Genomic DNA, 21,025 nt, shown 5'->3' with positions numbered 1-21,025 from the left:
CTAGACAAGGAAATGGATAAAACTTTTTGAATGGGTCAGACATGACAGTTCTAGAGTTGTTCATGTTTTCTCTACCTTGTCTTCTTTGATCCAGCTGATAAATATTGCCCAACCTAAATCCAGAGCTCCATTGCTCACATCTCAGAGGTTTATTTTCCAGGAGCTTGGTACTGTGTCAAGTAAACTGGAAGCTAGAAAGGAAAAATCTGAATTCTTTGTTGGCTAGTTAAGATAGAGTACAATTTACATGGCTCTTATTCAGTTACTGATTTCTGACAGGGCCTGCATGTGGTGAGGAAAGTGTAGTGAACCATAAACCTGGAGACCAAGAAGTCAAAGAACTTAGTTAGCTTCATCTTTTGGAATGTAATATTTTGGGCATGGGTTAAGTTATAGAAGGGTTAAGGAAGATATTAGACATAAGATTTGTTAAAAATTTATTGGAAAAATAATTTATGGATACTTTTTTGTTAAAAAACCAACTTTCTTTCCATATAATATATCCCATATGCTTTTCTGTAGGCATTTGGTAATAAACCATTGGATCACATAAATATGCTAACCCTGTAGTGTATTGTCAATAGAAACCTATGTACTTAGGATTGTTACTGAAGGGAGTATAAGAATACTCTTTGGATATCATTGAGATGTCAGGGAGTAGTAGATGTCAGTTCCCATGCTGAACATGCCTTAGTGACAAATTTATTTTGTACTCTATTGTGATTTTTAAAGTTAACTTCCTTCCTGCCAACTATTGACTTGCTTCAATACTGATTGTGAGGAAATAAAAAAGTTTTATAATATGTTGATGAGAAATTCTTTCCAAGGGAATTAGTAATTTGTTTCTATGGAATTTTTGCATGCATGTGTTTATCTGTCTCTCTCTCTCTTTTTTTTTTTTTTAAGGCCTGCTCTGTAAGGGATCCAAACAGTGGATTTGTGTTTAATTTTGATCCATTAACTAAATCAGATGGATATATAGTCTCTGGTGTTGGAAAGTCTTTTATGGTAAGAGTTATGCTCATCAATTCTTCTGATTATGAATTATTGAATTGTTTTAAAATGATAATAGCTAACATTTATGTAATATTTTACTTTTACAAAGCACTTATGGGTATTATCTCATTTAATAACTCACAACTATGAGAGGTAGATGCTATTTTACAGATGAGAAAACTGAGATAAAGAGCAGTCAAGTGACTTGCTTAGGTCTCACAGACAGTGAATATGTGAGACCAAATTTGAACTTAAATCTTGTCTTCCTCCTTCCTTTTTTTCCCCCTCAAAAAGATGTATTTTAATTTATTTCATTAAATATTTTCCAATTACATATAAACATTTGACATTCATTTAAAAAATTCCAGAATTCTAAATTATTTCTCTCCTTCTGCCCCTTCCCAATCCCTTGAGAATGCAAACAACAGTTTAATATTCATTATACATGTGAGGTCATGCAAAACCTATTTCCTTATTAGCTACATTGCCAAAGAAAACATTTACATGCAAAACCAAAAAAAAAAGAAAAGCAAAGCAAAGCATGTTTTTCAATTTGTATTCAGAGTACATCTTCTCTCTCGAAATGTGTCCTTTGGAGTTATATTAGATTATTATCTTGATTAGAGTAGTTAAATCTTTCATACTTAGATCATTCCTACAATGTTGCTACCACTATATAATCTCCTGGTTCTATTTACTTCACTCTTTATCAGTTCATGTAAGTCCTGATTTTTCTGAAATCATCATTTCTTTTCCCACAGTAGTATTCCCTCACAATCATATATCATAAACTTGTTCAGCCATTCAGCAATTAGTGGACTTCCTCTCAAGTTCAATGTTTTTGCTACCACAAAAAGAGTTATTATAAATATATTTTGTACAAATAGATCCCTTTCCCTTTTCCTTAATCTCTTTGGGATGCAGATCTACTAGTAGTAGGATAGCTGGGTCAAAGCACTTGCCTAGTTTTCTAACCCTTTTGGTGCAAACTCTAGTGTTCTTCACTCCAAGTCCTGGGTCAGAATGGAAGAAGAAGTGAGAGTTGCTGTGCTAATTAGTAGTGGGAGTGGACCTAAAAATAGCCATTTCACTTCAAGTCTGGGTGAGATAGGGAGACCTAGTCTTGCCTTTTACATCTTTCATTTACAAAGTTTGTCTTTTAGTATATTTATGTATGAGCCAGTGTTCTGTTATTGAGAAACTGTGGAGTCCAAAGGAAATAGTAATTATGTTACTCAATTAAGGAGAAAAAGGAAACACCCTGCTTGATTATGTGCCATAGAATCTTCTGAACATACTTCCCAAATGTATGTGCATGATGTTATAACTGGAAAAAAAGATCAAGGTTTATTTATATTTCCATTGGAAACTGGCATTTAATTAAAAGGGGAAAAATAACCACCCACATGTGGATTTCTTGCTAGCAAAACCAGATGTCCAGAAGAGAGAAGTTTCTGTTTGAAAATAAGTGAACTTTTCTTATTTGATAAGATGGTTTAATAAAAATCTGAAGCAAAATAAGCATGCCATTACTATACCGAGTGAGAAAGGGGAACAGAGGGGAACAGTTTAAGGACAAGCTTGTGAAATAATGAGTGCCTAAGGGGATCACCATTCTGGAGTTTCCAACTAAAGCTGTGTTTGCCACAGTCCCCTCTGAACAAGGAACATAGTGGTTAATGTGGAAGACTTTTCAAGGCATTTGGACTGTGAATAAGACAGTTTAACAAATGGAGAAATTCTGAGGTGAAAGGTCACTGCTTATATTCCTTGGTTGCCAATAGAATTAGAGAAAAAGGGATTAGATACTAATGAAGATTATTGTGTTAGAAAGCACAACCTGGATTAAGACACAGGAAAGAGTATCTTTTGGACAAATGGAAGTTTTTAGAATGTAATAGAGTACTTATGACTTTTAAGAGTAGTTCTTAACCCTTTTTGTCTTTTGGACCTTTTAGATATTCAGGAAAGACCTATTTATGTGGACTCCATCTTAGAATAATATTTTTTAAATGCACAAAACAATGCATAGGGTTACAAAGGAAAATGATTATATTGAAATAATTATGAAATTATTCTTTAAAAATTTACAGAAACCATGAACCCAGGTTAAAAACTTTCGTTTTAAATCAGTATTCCTGAAGCCTGGTAATTTGTTAAGGAAAGGAAACAACTTTAATGTATTTTTTTCCCTTTTCTTTGGTTGAACCAATGGTTTTATTAATTCTTTAAATAAAATGTATTGATATCATGTTTTTATATCCCCTAAATTGTCCCCTCTACATTTCTTCTCTTTAACCCTTTCAAGAGGGTCATCTCCTATGAAAAGTAATATTTTTAAAAGAAAAAAAAGAAACAGCCAGAAGAGACAAAAAAAAAAAAAATCAGCAAAACTGATCAATATAGTGAAAAAAATAACCCACCCTGAAATTACATGTAATGTTTGACACCTATGAATCTCCTACTTCTGCAAAGGTGTGAGGCGAGGTATCTTTTCATATCATAAAATTTTAAATCACTATTGAATAGGGAGGCACAAAGATCTCTTTTATACAAGTCAAAGAAGTGATTGATTTTGTTTAATGTTTAGTTCCTGTTGATCTTTCTTCAAAAGATATGTCAAGTCAATAAACAATTGTTAAATGCGTACTATATGTCAGGTAGTATGCTAAACTCTGGAAATATAAACATAAGCAAAAAGACAGACCCTTTTTATTTTGTGAACAGGTAATTAGCTTTATTTTTTTCTCAATTTTATTTTTCCAAATACATGTAAAATAGTTTTGAACATTCATTTTTGTAAGACTTTTGTGTTCGAAATTTTTCTTCCTCTTCTATCTACCCTTTCTCCAAGATAGCAGATAGGCTAATATAGCTTATACATGAACAATACTTTTTTTTTTTCATGTTTCTATTTTTATTTTTTTCATAATTATAACTTTTTATTGACAAAACCCATGCCTGGGTAATTTTTTACAACATTATCCCTTACATTCACTTCTGCTCCGACTTTTCCCCTCCATCCCTCCACCCTCTCCCCCAGATGGCAAGTAGTCCTATACATGTTAAATGTGTCACAGTATATCCTAGATACAATATATGTGTGCAGAACTGAACAGTTCTCATTGCACAGGAAGAATTGGATTCAGAAGGTAAAAATAACCCAGGAAGAAATCATTTCCCAGTGATGAACAATGCTTTTGAAAAAATTTCTGTATTTGTCATGTTGTGCAAGAAAAATCGGATCAAAAGGGGAAAAAAAATCTATGAAACCGAAAAAGCAAACAAACAAATAAAAAAGGTGAAAATATTATACTTCAATCCACATTCAGTTTCCATATTCTCTGTCTGGATATGGATGGCATTTTCCATCCCAATTTCTAATTGGAATTATTTTGGATCATGGTATTGCTGTAAAGAGCTAAATCTATCATAGCTAATCATCACATAATCACATTGTTAGTGTGTATAGTGTTTTGGTTCTGCTCACCTCACTCGGCATCAGTTCATGTACATCTTTCCAGGCTTTTCTGAAATAAGCTTGCTTGTCATTGTTACAGACCAATAATATTACATAGCATTCATATACCATAACCTATTCAGCTATTCTCCCCACTGATGGGCATTCACTCAGTTTCCAGTTTCTGGCCACTACAAAGAGGGCTGCCACAAACATTTTTGCACATGTGGGTCCCTTTCCCTCCTTTAAGATTTCTTTAGGATATAGGCCCATTAGAAACACTGCTGGATCAAAGGGTACACACAGTTTGATAACCCTTTGGACATAGTTTCAAATTGCTCTCTAGAATGGTTGTATCCATTCACAAAGGAGCTTACATTCTAATGAAAGAAGACAACAAAAAAGATGAAAAACAAAAAGGGTAGGGAAGATGGAACTTGGAAAGGACTGAAGACATAGCCATCCTCTTCCTCCTTTAAATGAAGATTCAAAGGAGCCCTTCTGTTTTCCCTTCCTCTTTCTCCCTTCTGCCCATCAAAGACAGAAACTGTAGGGCAGAGAATACCTGTATTTTGTGAAGTCTACAGCTAGAGTGATTTTCCAGTAGGAAGAGGTTTCTGAGATATGGTAGAGAAAATCCAGTGTTAAGAATGTGGCCTAGAGAGAATTGAAGACATGGTTGATATGAATCACCTCCTTCAAATGGTGGTTCTGGGAAGAACTAGCCATCAAAGGGGAACCAAGCCACAGGGGCTGGGGATATTTGTATGAAATCAAGGATGGTGTGAGCTTCCAGAGTGAAGATGTTTCTAGGGCATTGTAGAATGCAACCAGATATATTTGCTATTGTCTTGGAAGATGTCCATTGCAGAGTCCAAGTGGAAGAAGTATTTCCTAAGATGATGAAATCCTTAAAATATTCTTCTTTGTAGATAACAGTGTGATCATAAAAAGACTTAAAAAACACTTTTTATGTATTTTTTGCTCCCTAGTATTCAAGTTTTTAGTGAAATTATTGTCAAACATTGTGGAAATGATTGACTTCTATATTTTAATATCCTAAATCACATCCTTTACAAAGGGGGGAAGGTAGTATATTCAATGCATATATTTCTAAAAATTTAACCAATACTTAAAAGTTACAAATAGGCTCAATACATGCAAATAGATTCTTGTCTATATTCTGTAAGTACACCAAATGGAGGGCCACTCACTGGACTATAGACCTTCAGCTGTTGATTCTGACATGAATATACCAGGTGAACACTTGAGCTGTACACGCATTGAGATCTCTCATTCTTGTGTCACCATTTTCTCTTCTCCCTCTCTCCCCAATTCTTTTTTTGGGGGGGAGGGATGGTGGTGGGAAATGATATGCCTTTCTTTGAGGAGTAACAACTTTAGTCTTTCTGTGAAGTTCTTAATTTTTCTGTCATATCCTTCTAACCCTCATCATGAACTGCTTTATTGCCTCTTGTGTGATATTCTCTGTTCTTCAGTAACAATTAATTGTGCTCTATGTACCTCAAGTACACTGTTCTGCAACTTATAAGATAATGAGAAAAGAAAAAAAAAACAGTTTAAAAGCTCTAATTTATTAGTACTGAAATGTGCAGTCATTAAACTTTTTTTTTTTTTTTTTTTTTTTTTTTTTTAAAGCTCAGAGGACCTTATTTCTGGAATGTATATGTTTTGTTCAGTGTATAGACAGCAAGACATTGAGTCAGGAGAATCTGAATTTAAATCCAACCTCAGACACTTGACACTTAGTCACAGGGTGATCCTGGGCAAATGATTTAAATCCCCCAATTGTCTTGCAAAAAAAGCAAACAGTGAACAAAAACAATAAAAAACTAATGAAAGAGTAATACAGCAATAAATAGCATAATGTAGCTAATGTCTGCTGTTTTTATAAATGTTTCTGTCTTTCCAGTTCAATATCTGTGGAACACTGCCTGTCTGTGGGACTATAGAAGGAAAGGAGGCTTCTGGATGTGAAGGAGAGATCAGATCAGGAGACCTAAATAATCTAAAACCAGAAAGGAGAGTTGGAGCTAAAAAGAGTCTTCACTTAACTACAGAGGGCTATATAACACTTACTTACAGAGGAGCCCTTTCACCATCTAAAGGTAAGTTTAAAAGCCATCTATATCTCAATCATTGACATAAGAAGTGAAGAGTGATCATATGGGCCTTGCTTACTTTTTAACCAAATCCTGTTTGTGTATATCTTGTAGATTTTACTTTTGTATTCTTGAAAGAAAATGTGCCTCTATTTGCTGGTAAAAATTATAAAAAAATTTTTAAAGCCATTGTTTGTGTTTTATTAAATCTAAAGAAATTGTTTTGCTTTCCAGTTTCTCATACCCCCCTCATTCTTTTCATTTTTGACTTAAAGTTTGTGTGTCAAATTTCTAAGTCTTACAGTTTTTCTTTTGTTTTATTTTTAGGTGTTATAGAGGACCATACCAAGGATATTAAAGATTATTTAATCTGAAAGGGCAAATTATAATTCTTTCTGTATCTTGCTAAGCTAAAAAAAAATTAGTTTTTAATATTTTCTTGCCCAAATATACAATGTACGCAGCCTTTCTTTCTCTCTCTGTTTTTTTTTTTTTTTTCTTTTTGCTGAGGCAATTGGGGTAAAGTAACTTGTGCAGAGTCACACAGCTAGGAAGTGTTAAGTGTCTGAGACCAGATTTGAAGCCAAGTCCTCCTGGCTTCAGGGCTGGCACTCTATCCATTGTGCCACCTAGCTGCCCTCTGCCTTTCCAACTCAAAACCTATTCATAGCTCATGTTTTCTTTTTTTTCTTGTTGCTTTTGCGGGTACAGCTATTTGGGGGTATAGCTGCTTAGGGGATATTGTTATGTTGTTTCCTCTTGAGAAATATATTATTGAGATGAAACAATAATTGTAGTTCTTACAGTGAATATTTGGATGCTGGGGTACTACTATCTTCTGTGTTAAAATGTAAACTGAAGTCATTCTGAATTAGGGAATCTTTATCAGGTCTGTGCTCTTCATGCCATTTTGAAAGCATTGTTTTAGAACTCTTCTGTTCACCTAAGAATTTGTGACATCAGAAGTCACTAATTGTTTTTTTGGTTTTATAATTGGACTTGTGATTTTATTTGTATAGAGACTGCCTGGTGAAGAGCTAATTTTTATCAAGGTTAACTCATCTTTGCTCTGCCAATTAGATTCTTTCAGGCTTCCTCAGTATTCCCTAGCCTGGATAGCTGAGAAGCAGCTCTGGATCTAAGGTCTTCCTGAGTCTGAGTCCCACCCTTTATTCTTGCATCACACTGCTCATGGTGTCTCTTAACAGTACTAAGTATTACCTCAGTGTCCCTATCTAACTCAGATTTAATTACTGTGGAAGGGAGATTCATAGTTTGTCAAATGGTCAAAAATTTTTTCAAAAATCCTAATATTTCCATTAATTCAGTTCTAAGTCTTTCTAGACTGAATCTGTACCTACAAGCCCTTCTGTTGTGAGAATAGAAATCTCTTTTATTTTTCACTTATTTGAAATTTGTTTTGAAGAAATGAGCATGGTTAGATTTTTAACCAGTCTAGCTTTCTCAAATACTAGGTTCTAGTATGAGTTTTGCTTAGACTAAAGTAGTTCTAAAACTTACTTGCCTTTTTATGTTTTCTCTGATATTCCTTTTTCAGGGCATTTTTTTTAAAGATATAACTGGTGGAGTCCTTGTTTGTCTGTACTTTTCTTTTTCCTTGCCTATCACAATTTATCCCTTTTTCTTTGTGACAATTTGGAATTATCAGCAAAATTTCTTTACAAATTGCTGATGTTCATAGAATGACTTCTATCCTAGGAGCTAACTGCTTCCCTCTCTACCACTCCAGAAAATTCCCCAGCAAAACAAAGCTTAAATTTTTAAAATTGATTTAATCATCACTTTCAAATTCTCTTAAGATACCCCAGATTGACTGTTATAAGACAAACTGATTCAGTGAATCATTTGATCTTAATTGTATTGCTGTAGTTTTTGTGAACTACCACTTCCTACCATTTCTCCCTTGCTTTTCAGTCATTTAATATTCTCAATGTAAACGCCCCCCCCCCCCAAATTACATTCCTCCCCTCCTTTCCCTTTTTATGTAGGTATAATTCATTGTAATAGAACACTAATTAGATCCAAGTTCCAGTCCTGCCAAGACATTTACTACTTTTGTTATCTTGGCCTAATCATTTAACTTCACTCTGTGTTAGCTTTTCTATCTATAAAATGGGATGACAATCCCTAGCTCACAAGTCTATTTTTTTCAGATGAGATAATATATGTAAATCACTTTGTAGACAAAAGTGTTTTATAAATGTTATTTTTAGCTATTATATGCCAAGTTTAAGTCAAAGAACTTTAAAATATTTTCTATTAGAAATTTTTTGTGTTGTAACAAGAATTCTATTCATTGATATATGGAAGATATCTGAATGACACTTAAATTTTGTTTAAAGGAGCTAGGTAAGTTAAAGGAGCAATTAAAAGAAATAGAAGATCGTGGAATATTCAAAATGTTGATAGAAAACATGATTTGCTTATAGCTTGAAACTAGTCATAATATGGTACATTCTTGTATAAATTAATAAAATCATATCCCCTGAAACATGATGGATAATCTTGTACAATCTTTCAGATTAGTTTTATTTCCTAACTCCGAGCATCAGCGTTCTGAAGGGATTCCATTGTTTTTCTAGCAAATGTTTGTATACCCTTTTGCTTCTGTTTTTCAGAAATTTGACCTTTTTTTTTTTCTTGTACAGGTGCTTCAGATGCTTTCATCATACGTTTTATCTGCAATGATGATATCTACCCAGGAAAATCCAAATTTCTACGTCAAGACATTAATTCTGAATTAGGAATCTATGATACTTTCTTTGAGTTTGAAACAGCTTTAGCCTGTGTACCTTCTCCAGTGGATTGTCAAGTTACTGGTAAGTTCCTGAGATCAAGGAAATAGAAAGTGTGTGTGTAAGGTAGGAACAGCATGTTAGTTAGCCCATTGTTGCATTAGAAGTTTTCACTAAAGTTTTGGTATTTATGAAAATAAAGTAATTTACTTACATTTTGCAAATGTTGATCATACCTAAATTTTTAGTGGCAATGGAAATATATTTTAAGATCAATTCCTGATTGGAAAACATAGTAAAAGGGGAAAATGTAGTCTTAAGCAGTAGTTTTAGAATTGCCATGTGTAAATTATTTTCAATTGGTTTTTCTTTGATGTATTTACATAGTTTCATTGACAATACATTTTTTTATACAGAAATAATAATTTCAGGGGGAAAGAAAATCATAATCAGTAAAAGCTTGTGTCAAAGGTACTGGGATCCATAAATCTGAAGTACAAAAAGAACAAGATGTGGTCCTGGCTCACTAGACTAGTTGGGGGAAAAAATATGGACATAAAATGATAAAAAGAATGATGAAAGATCTTGTACATAGTGTGTCATATTTACTTTGTATGTAGTAGAGGTCAGGCAACATCAGAATCTTTTTAAGGCTTTGTGACTTTAGTGACAAAGTATAGAAAAGACCATTGGTTCTGTATTTTTAAAAATAATTCTATATGTACTATATTGCATAGTCTATGTAAATGCATACTAAAAAAGCAAAGGGTCATAGTTTCTCCAGAATCTATTGCTTTCTACCTAAATTTAACCTTCAGCATGTCTGAAGCTTTCTGAGCCTCAATTTCCTAATCTGCAAAGTGAGGAGGAGGGGGTAAATTGTGGATGGCCTTAAGGTCCTTTCAAGCCCTAAATCTGTCATCTTTTTCACAATACTTTTTTGTGAGTTTGTTTTTATTCTGAAAACCTAAATTAAAGTCATTAACTACAAAGAATATTCTTTAATCCATTAACACAGTGCACTTTGAAAAAGAAAGTACAACTATTTCAAAGTCTGATTCTTTTTGTGCAACAAAATAACTGTATGGACATGTACACACACACACACACACACATATATGTAAAACACATACTTTAACATATTTAACATGTATTGGTCTGCCTGCCATCTGGGGGAGGGGGTGGGGAGAAGGAGGGGAAAAATTGGAACAAAAGGTTTGCAATTGTCAATGCTGAAAAATTACCCATGCATATTTCTTATAAATAAAAAGCTATAATTAAAAAAAAGAAAAAGAAAAAGAAAGTACAATGTGTTTCAAATATCTTTTCAGATCTTGCTGGCAATGAATATGATCTAAGTGGCCTGAGCAAAACAAGAGAACCTTGGATTGCACTTGATACTTCCACAGAAGGAAAAAACAGAACTTTTTACTTAAATGTTTGCAATCCTCTACCTTACATTCCTGGATGTCATGGTGAATTCTCTTTTATCTTTTTATTTTGGTCTTCTTTTATCTTTGATAAAGTGATTTTAAAAAACATTTGACTTAGAATTTTAAAAGCACTCTACTGAAATGCTAGTCTTTCTTATTCCTCTAGGTAGTGCATTGGGATCTTGTGTAAAAACTGGTGACATAGGCACGAACCTAGGTGTTGTACAGATCAGTCCTCAAACTGCTGCTAATGGATCCCTGAGTATTGTTTATGTGAATGGTGACAAATGTGAAAATCAACGGTTTTCCACGCGTATCATCTTTGAATGCGATCAGACACCTGTAAGTTTCAGGACAAATGCTTTGCTTGTTTAAGAACAAACATTTCTATGTATTTATTTTAATCTTTCTGCTTTAAAAAAAACAAAACAAAACAAAACCTTTTTGGGAACTCATTGGAAAGGACTTCACATAGAAGATGTCTTTTTTTTTTTTTTTTTTTAATTTTATATTAAGGGATTTAAAGCTATGGATGGGATAGCATTATGCTCTGGAATCCTCCAAGAAAGTTCAAACATTAATTCCTTAATATTGAAGAAAATCATGTATTTGGAGCCAAGCTAATTTTGTAGTTAAATCTTAGGTCTTTTGATTAATGCCTTTCTAGAAGGCATTTGAAGCTACCATTTTATGTTGACTGCTTTTGATGAATATAAAAAGAGCATCTTATACCCAAATGAAATGTTTGCTTGTGTTTTTAGGGATCACCAGTGTTTCAACATAAGGATGATTGTGAATATGTATTTGTCTGGAGAACCATAGAGGCTTGTCCTATTCGCAAGGCAGAAGGTGAGATCTGTGGCCTTTTCCACCCCCAAAATTTTCTTTTCCATTCATCCAAAATTTCATATTAATCATTGCAAACATATTAATGTGATACATTTTAATATTTCCTAGCCTAAGGCTTTGTTTCTCAATACTTTAGTATGAAGAACCATTGAGAAGCAGAACCTGTAAGCAAACTCTTAGAGAAAATTTATCGTAGCTTCCAATTTTTTCTAAAATTGATTTTTAACTTTTATAATGGTAAAATAATATAAAATGTCTTGTATAAAATTATGCATGTTCTTTTTTTTCAGTTTTTAAATCATAAGAAAGATGTATATGAATGTTATATATTTTCCTCTTTGCACTATCACTTAAATTTTTTTTTTCTCACATATGTCCTCAAAGGAGACAATTGTGAGGTAAAAGATCCAAGACATGGCCACATTTATAACCTGAGGGCCCTTGCTGTCAATGACACAATAGTGACTGCTGGTGAATACAACTATTACTTCCGGGTTTGTGGGACCCTGTCTTCACATGTGTGCAAGTCAGCAAATAGCTCTAAAAAAGTTTCATCATGTCAAGAAAAGAAGGGTCCTTCAAGTTTCCAGAAAACTGCAGGTGGGGTACATTTGCTTCTTTTCAGGATAATGTTAAATAGTGAACTTAAGACATGATATTTGAGTTGGATAAATTACCTCTTTTGTGGATTTAATTTGACTTTTTAATCCCCCAAAGCAATAACAAAATGTTAGATTGGTTTGACTTTATTTTTTTAATGTTTTATTAGTGGTTTTTAGATATTGTGATGTAGTTGTGTATGTAACAGTTGTTTTCCAACATCAAAAGATATTGTGTAACAGAAAAATAAATCCAAAAAACTGATGATGTTTGTAACATTTTTGTTCCATAATCTTCCACTTTTGTATCAAAAACAAGAAAGTGTAGTTTATCATTTGTTTTCTGACAGCAAGATTATTTACTCCAATTGATTTCTTTCTGGTTGCCTTTTAAATTTTGTTTTCATTTAAATTGTTTTAGATATTGTGGATATTGTCTTATTCTGATTCACTTTACATAAATCTGTTTCTCTGATACCCTAATTTATTTCTTATGAGGATGAAGGGAGAGGAGGAGAAGAGAATAAGCATTTATATAGTATCTACTACATTTATACACTCCTAAGTGCTTTTACAAAAATTGCTTCTTGACAATGAGCTTGATAATTTGTTTAAACAAAGTAGGAGTGGTACTCAGTTAAAGAGCCAAGAACTGGAGAAACAGTGTTTTTGTGGTTGTTCTTCAAAATTAAGTGAAGAGCACTCTTTTCATTTGTTTTGTTTTGCCACTATAACCATGAAACACTGAAATGACTGATATGTTTTCAGGATGGTCATTTATATTTTATCTATCTATCTATCTATATCTATATATATATAGATATATATCATGAAATAATGGTGAGATCACAGTTATTGGATTCAGGAATATCTGTATTCATATCTTTCTTTTGACACTAGCTATATGATCATATGGAAGGCCAAGTCTTTAATGTATGAATAGCGAATTGTAAACCTTAAAGTACTATATAAAACTAATTTGCAATGATTATTGTTACTTAAAAAAGGACTGATTTTCAAGTGCAAGAATAGATTAATGTATCTAATGTGTTTTACTTTTCTTGTTTTTCTAATTTTCTCTTAAAATAGGGTTACTTACCCAGAAACTGACTTATGAAAATGGGTTGATAAAGATTAATTACACTGATGGGGACACATGCCATAAAATATATCAGAGATCTACAACCATATTTTTTTACTGTGATCGCATCACTCAGAAGGTGAGTATGTTTAACATAGTAAAAGAGCCCCAGGATACTATCTAAGTAGTTTGTTCTATTAGAGAGAAGAGAGAAATTGCCTCTATAAAAATAAATTAATTTTTCATTTAGTGTTCTGCCATTTTCTGGTTGTGATATACCATCATTTTTCACCCCTCTAACTTCAATTGTTGAGCTTGCTTTGGATTGTACAAACGAAAGCAAAGCATATCAGAGTTCACTGAATCTTGCTTAGATTTTTGATGAGCATAATCTCATTTTAAGATTGCCTTCATTTTACAATGACCACATCCAGTGTTTCATTCTCATAGTGACACTTATATTTATTTTTAATCTTCTTTAGCCAGTGTTCTTGAAGGAGACTTTAGATTGTTCTTACTTGTTTGAGTGGCGAACCCAATACGCTTGTCCACCTTTTGAGTCCATTGAATGTTCATTCAGGTAAGTCTGTATTTTTACATTTCCAGATCAAAAGAGAAAGTCATACTTAAATTATCCCAGTTAATTTATAGTTAATTAGAGTTAATTTTTATTTATAGTTAATTAAAGTTAATTTATAGCATTTAGACATTTTTAGAGGCTCTCAGGAGTGGTATAGTTAGTTAAATATATTCTTTTCATCATTAGTCTATATTGAGATGGCTTATAGACACAGAGTTTATATGTCATGATGCCATTTGAATAACTTTGAAAGGCAGTGATGGCATTTTGGGTATGTTTGTCTAGTCAAGAGTTGAAATGATCATGTCCATCCCACACCATACCTTCTTTCTGCCCCCAATCATTTTTCAACACTATATCAATACTATATTGTTGCTTTTGTACTAACTGAAGATCCACAGATAGGATGTTTATGGTATTAAGGTAAACTACTAATGTCTGATTTGGTATATGGTGAAAATATTCTTAATTGTGGTTGAATTGAATCCCTATCCTTCAATTTAGAGATCATGAAGGAAACTCCTTTGACCTTTCACCTCTGTCACGATACAATGACAACTGGGAAGCAATTACAAGAACTGGTGCCACAGAACGTTACTTCATCAACATCTGCAAGTCCCTGGCCCCACAGGCTGGCATTGGTGAGGAAAGGGTCACTAATTTATCATGACTTGTTAAGAGTTCATTATTTTCATCATTATGTTAGGTTAGACCACATTGAGAGAGAATGAAACTTATAAAACTGAGTAATTTTTCTTGCAATAATTGGCAGGTTTGGTCATTTAATAGGATGAATAAAGCATTGTTTGGAAACAAAGGTTTTTATAGTGGCATTTGATATGTTGTTACTGCTAGATAAAACTAAGGTTCAAATATAATTTATATTGAAGGTGAAATGCTTTATAATCTGTTTTATAGCATGGGTACAGTAGTTAAAGCTGGTAATCTTCTGATTACTAAGCTAGGAAGGAGTAGAGTGTTGAGGAAAACCTCATCCTTGACAAGGTGTCTGGACATCCTACTGCTTTATTGGAAATCTCAATATTGTACAGTGTCATAGAAGAAAAAGAGGAGAAGCCATTCTCTGTGTTATGTTTCAGGATCATGCCCTCCTGACGCAGCTGTCTGCTTGGTGGAGAACTCTAAATATACAACCCTGGGCAGGGTGAGTGATGGTCCTCAGTGGAGTGGTGAAGGCACTTCCATTCTGAAGTATCTCAACGGAGACTTGTGCCCAGATAAGATTCGTAGAAAGATGACAACAATCCGTCTGAGATGCAGTGAAAGTCATGTAGTAAGTGCCATTGCTTTGGTTAATAGCTGCCAACTGTGTCTTATTATAAATGGGAATGTCTAAGCTGGAGCAATCATATAGCCCTTTGTGGGTGGGATAGAACACTGCCAAAACACTTTATGTAGCACTTTGCAGATAGCTTTACACATATGCTTTGGTTCTCACAATCTGATGAAGTAGATGCTATTATCTCCATTTTGTAAGGAGGGCATTGAAGTCCAAGATAGGATAAATGAATAAGTAACACAGCTACTAAGTGTTTTGAGGCAAGATCTGAATTTGGCATATTATTCACTAAGCCAGCTAGTAACCTCACATAGCTCATCATATGATTAAGACAGCAAAAGATGTATAGTGTAATCAATGAGAAAAATTTCTTGCTCAAGAAATATCTACTCTGAATGTTTTAAATTATTTAATCATGCTTGTGTTTAACTCTCATCTTGAGTATATTATGCTGCATAGAATCCACATGTGTAGTGATTCTCTGTCATTCCCTTAATTTGTATCGACAATTGCCTTTTGTAACTAATTGGTATATGGTACCAAATTAGTTTTTTTCGGCATAAAACTGCCTTGCATACTGTAAGGTACTAAAAAACCCAACTGAACAAATTAATAAAAAAAACTAGGGGTGTTTTTTTTTGTTTGTTTGTTTTGTTTTTTAGTACATAACAGATTGTGGGGCAGTTCTATACCTATAGGCTTAAGTAAGCATTGTTCTGGCTGCCTATATGAGACTATAGTTTAGGGATCTAGGAGTCAGGCCAGGATGAACTAGCCTCTTGGCTATCAAGGTAAAAGGCCCCTAGGAAGCAACCCATTTTTATATTTAAGAAGTAATTGTCTTGAAGTCCTAGAAGATTGAGTTAGGAAAAGGCTCTTAATCTTGAAGTCTCTCTGTTCTCCTTGAATAGAAATTAAACTTTGTGTAGAAGTGGCATAGTTAGGAATTTTTGGCAGCTGAAAGCCTTCAAAGGTGTTGCTTATTTCTGTCCCATGTATCCAAGTATGGAATCATAAATGTCAACTGAGAAGATAAAGAAAGAGGGAGGAGGAGGGGAAGAACAAGAAGCATGCCTTTGGGAGATCACAAAACCCTATCTAATGAGAAATAGAGAAAGAATATGCAGGGTCAGTAGGATTTTTGACCTCAGAGTAAGTGTATTGCAGAAGAGAACCACTTAATTTTCTGTATTAATTTCAATATGAATAAGGCACAATAGAAATGTAAGTAAGAAAGATGTTGTGGGAGTTAGGAAGACCTAAGCTGTAATCCTACCTTGAGACTTTTTATTAGCTTTTGCAACTTTAGGTAGGCCGCTTAATATCACTCAAGCTTAGTTTTTTCCTCTGTAAAATGGAAATATTAATAAAGTAAAGGATAAAACCCACTTCATAGGGTTATAAATATAAGAGGAGATAATATTCAGAAAGTGTTCTTGCAAATCCTAACTCATTTCTTTGTGGTTTTTGTTTTTGTTTTGTTTTGTTTTTTATTTTTCGTCTACCAGATTAGAGACACAATGTCTTGTAATTATTACTTGGTCTCTGACATCTTAGACATCACAGAACATGGTACACAGCGAGGCAATTAATTTGTTGTTTCTAATCCTACTTGAAAGCTCTCACTCTTGTGAGACTGTTTTGTTGCTTGTTTTTTCAAATTTTTATAGCTTCTTCCAAAAGTTAATTCAACCCTAGAGTTTAGTACTTGGAGTCTACTCTGTTTTAGGAACAAATTCTTTCTCTACTCTATAATCATGATATAGCACTAACCCTTCTCCTAGAGAGGCATTGAATATGTTTTTCCCATGTTCAGAGCAATTTGATGCAAGCTGGTATTGTTACAGCTCATCATAATACTGGAGTCTTTCTGTATTTTGCCTATAGGATTCTAAGCCCATGTTTATAAGTGCAGTGGAAGATTGTGAATATACTTTCTCATGGCAAACTTCAGCTGCGTGTCCTTTAAAGCGCAATATACAGGATAACTGTCAAGTTACTAATCCTGCTACAGGTAAATCCTCAGAGAGATTCTGTGACATCTACTTAAGAAGCAGAGGGTGGTGGTGGTGGTGGTACTAGTCCAACTTGAACAAATCTGTATTTTTGTACATGCATCTTTTCTTGAGAATGGTCCAGATCGACTGTTTGGACCAAGAAGAAGAAGACATATGAGTAAGTGTCTAGGCTATAGTGATACCCTTCTACCTTTTCGGGTTCTTGGCTCAACTCTTTCTCCTTCGTGTTGCTGTATTGGGGGGCCTACCTCTGTTAAGTTCATCTGAAAGTGGGACATAGACTTCTCCGATATGGTTTAAAAGAAAAGAGAACCTAGGAGGTTCTCAAAATGTTCTTATGTTTGGAAACTTAAAAGTGCAATAGTTGGGAGAATCCAAGAAACTAAGGTTTTAGGGGTATACATTTGGGAATAAACATCACATTTGCAGATTTTGCTTATTGTGCAGCAGCAGGAAGGAGAACATATTTTGAGCCACTTGACTCCAGGAAAATATCAGAGCCTTCAGTTAGAAATTCAGGGATTAAGTGACACAACCTAAATAAATGTTTCTATGTTGTCAGCTAACTTTTTGGTCACAATTTTTTTTTTTTAAAGTCCTTGCAGTAGAAGAATTTTGATAGATTTTAAAGTTTAGCATCAATGGCCATTACATATAATGGTGTTCATAAGAATAGAAATCTGCCCTGAAAATATTCTGATTCCCTATCTTTCAAAATGTCCATTATTTAAGAGACTAAAGTTTTTCCTTTTCTTACAGGTCATCTATTTGATCTAAACTCTTTAAAGAATGACTCTGGCTACTCAGTTTCTTACAGTGAAAAGGGATTAATTTATATAGGTATTTGTGGAGGGACTAAAAACTGCCCTTCTGGAGTTGGTAAGTGGCAAAATAGGTTTCCTTTTTAAAGTTTTAATGTCTTAAAACACCAAAATCTTTCTGTGCTTCCTGTTCTTTGCTGTGAGGGAAATTAGAAAATGAAATATTTTCATTCAGCTATTTTATCATTTTGGCGAAAATTAAATTCTGAACTTAAACATCTGTATATTAAAATTTTTTTTTTACTCTTTTTCTCTTTTTTTTTTTCATATCTCAGCGTGTACAGTGCAAATTGGCATCTGTTTACAATTTAGTGTTGCTTTGCCTAGAGACACTGAGAAGTTAAATTTGATAAGAACTTCTAAATTAAGTCAAACTATGCTTTTAATACTCAGTGATATATACTTGTCTAAATTACTTTTCACACTAATGAAACTCACAACATTGCATAGCTTCCTAAATGATATCCTTAGTCACTTAAAAGGGTTTGACATAACTCTTAGTCTCCATGTATGGAAACCAGAGTCAGATTTACATATTGTGTATATGTATATGTACTATATGTATATAATGAGGGCACACTATTGCAAGACTGTAAGGTAGGCACAGAATGGGGTAAAAAAAAGATAGACTGACTTACCTTTGAGGAATGATTCAGGTTTTTCCCTGAACTCTGAACCATCTTTTAGAAGATGTAAATATTTTTCTTAAGATGCTATTTGAGAATCATGGAATAGCACTTGATAAAAAATTGAAATTGTGGATCACCCAAGACACGAATAGGTAATTGTGGCATGAGTAGGCCTTGATATTTTACCAATAAAGAATTGCACAAAAAGTGCCATTAAAGATGTCATCAGAAATCTATAATGGGGCTTCAGTCAAATAGTGAGAATAAGAGATAATTATTGGGCAACTGTTGTGCTCTATTAATAATGTTACATCAGAAGATTTAAAAGAAGTTTTTCAATAATGTTTCTCAGACCCTTTGTGGAGGGTATAAAAGAAGACATGAGATAAAGTAATAGTTGTACAGAATAAGAGTGTATAGATAAATTACAATTAATATCATTGGAAGGAATGATATTGCAGATCTTTTGATGGAGGTGTGATATACCTGGTGAATAAATGATACAGTGGATAAGTGATACAGTCTTAAATGTACAGCATTATAGTAGGGCTTTTAAAAATAAGTGTGAAGTTTAAATATAATCTGGATTTAAGGAATACTTGAGTAAAAAAAAAAAAATAGGTACCTTGTATTATGTTTTTCCTTTCCGTCTGTTTCAGGTGTTTGCTTTGGATTGACCAAAATAAATGCTGGAAGTTGGAATAACAGACTAATTTATGTAGATCAAGTCTTACAACTTGTTTATGATAATGGAGCGCCTTGCCCTTCCAAGAATGCCCTAAAGTATAAGAGTGTAATCAGCTTTGTATGTACACACAATTCTGAGACAACCAATAAGCCTGTGTTTGTTTCCTTGGATAAACAGACATGTACTCTTTACTTTTCCTGGCACACCCCATTGGCTTGTGAGAAAAAGGTGAGTCCACTGAAATATTGTTAACTCTGAAAGAGATTTTGCTTTGGCTCTTGGTATCTGTTCTGAATTTCTCATGTCTTGTCTTTTATATTACAATTGTATCATTGATAACTGATATCATTGATAACATTGGTAACTGAATCTACCTAGATTGGGCTAGCTAAAACACTTGATGGAAGATATCAGGATAAATATAATAAAATATTTTTTTAAAAATTAGCTCAGCAGTTGTGCTTGTTGTATAGTTTGCAAGTCATCTGACATAAATATGCATCTTTGTGTCTTTTGAGTATGCTGATATGTGACATGACCCAATTTCCTACAATAGGAGGAGTGCTCAGTAAAAAATGGAAGCTCTGTTATTGACCTCAGCCCTTTGATTCATCGAACTGGTGGCTATGAAGCTTATAATGAAAATGATGATCTATCTGATACCAAGCCAGATTTCTATATTAATATCTGTCAGGCTATTAATCCCATCCACGGAGTTTCTTGTCCTGCTGGGGCAGCAGTGTGTAAGATTCCTGTTGATGGTTCTCCTATAGTAAGTATCACATGTGAAAGTTTGAAAAACAGTTTTGGCAATAACCTTTATGCACAATTTTTCCTTTTTTAAGTAAAGGTTCTTCAAGAAAAAAGAATCTGAAAATAAAACTTGTATTATACATACTGTCTTTTGACATGGAAAGGCTAAGAAACCACGTGTGTGTGTGTGTGTGTGTGTGTGTGTGTGTGTGTGTGTGTTTCATTATCCTTGAGTAGAGATTTTTATATCAGAGTTAGAGGAATAGGAAAGTGTATTTGCTGACCCTGACTCCTTGGTTGAAGTACAAGACTTGTACAATTCAAAACACTTGTGAAATGCAAATGCTTATTTTTAGTTAAGAATTCTTATTAAAACCTTTTAATAAATCACACAGGAACATCATATGTTTTGATTTTTTTTATAGTATTGCGCATGTACAGATTTTTAATATTGAGAGCATTTTTAGCAATCATTTTTTGTATTTATGTGTTTGAGAGAATAAATGCCATTGTAAAAGGTGGATATAAAAGGTGGATTCATTTGTGAACTGAATTGTATACTCGATATATCTAAAAAACTAACTTCTTACCTTGCCCCCCAAACTTGTACCTCTTCTTAATTACCTTTTCATTGTCGAAGGCACATCATCCTCCCACTTACATTAACTTATAACCTAGATACCATCTTTGCCTCCCCACTGTGTCATTTCTGTTATAGCATCTTTGATATAGTCTCCCTTTTCTCCCTTGACCTTGCCATGCAGGGCAGGTTTTCATTTCTTTACACATGGACTATTATAGTAGGTGCTGTTTGGGAAGAATGGAGACTTGTCTCTGTCCATTCCAATCCATCCTCCAGATAACTATCAAAATAATCTTTTAAATATACAGGTCTGGATCTGACCCTGTCTCTCTTTATCTTGTTTGCATAACACAAAC

General features: G+C 33.7%; 1 protein-coding gene across 1 annotated transcript in view; it reads left to right on the top strand.

Moving 5' to 3' along the window:
• IGF2R (insulin like growth factor 2 receptor) overlaps positions 1–21,025 on the top strand; it is a 135,573-nt gene that overhangs the window by 89,285 nt on the left and 25,263 nt on the right. Inside the window, exons 21-35 of the mRNA XM_031937531.1 lie at positions 907–1,008; positions 6,390–6,585; positions 9,249–9,419; positions 10,667–10,810; positions 10,935–11,110; positions 11,530–11,617; positions 12,002–12,217; positions 13,306–13,436; positions 13,780–13,877; positions 14,382–14,518; positions 14,978–15,171; positions 17,065–17,191; positions 17,955–18,074; positions 19,305–19,561; positions 19,890–20,105. Coding sequence (XP_031793391.1) covers positions 907–1,008; positions 6,390–6,585; positions 9,249–9,419; positions 10,667–10,810; positions 10,935–11,110; positions 11,530–11,617; positions 12,002–12,217; positions 13,306–13,436; positions 13,780–13,877; positions 14,382–14,518; positions 14,978–15,171; positions 17,065–17,191; positions 17,955–18,074; positions 19,305–19,561; positions 19,890–20,105 — 2,373 coding nt within the window. The remainder of the gene's footprint in view (positions 1–906; positions 1,009–6,389; positions 6,586–9,248; positions 9,420–10,666; positions 10,811–10,934; positions 11,111–11,529; positions 11,618–12,001; positions 12,218–13,305; positions 13,437–13,779; positions 13,878–14,381; positions 14,519–14,977; positions 15,172–17,064; positions 17,192–17,954; positions 18,075–19,304; positions 19,562–19,889; positions 20,106–21,025) is intronic.

The sequence above is a fragment of the Sarcophilus harrisii genome, chromosome 4 (assembly GCF_902635505.1).
Source record: "Sarcophilus harrisii chromosome 4, mSarHar1.11, whole genome shotgun sequence".
In the NCBI taxonomy this organism is placed as follows: domain Eukaryota; kingdom Metazoa; phylum Chordata; class Mammalia; order Dasyuromorphia; family Dasyuridae; genus Sarcophilus; species Sarcophilus harrisii.
Note: the sequence above shows the minus strand (reverse complement) of the source record. Positions and strands in the feature narration are given on the sequence as shown.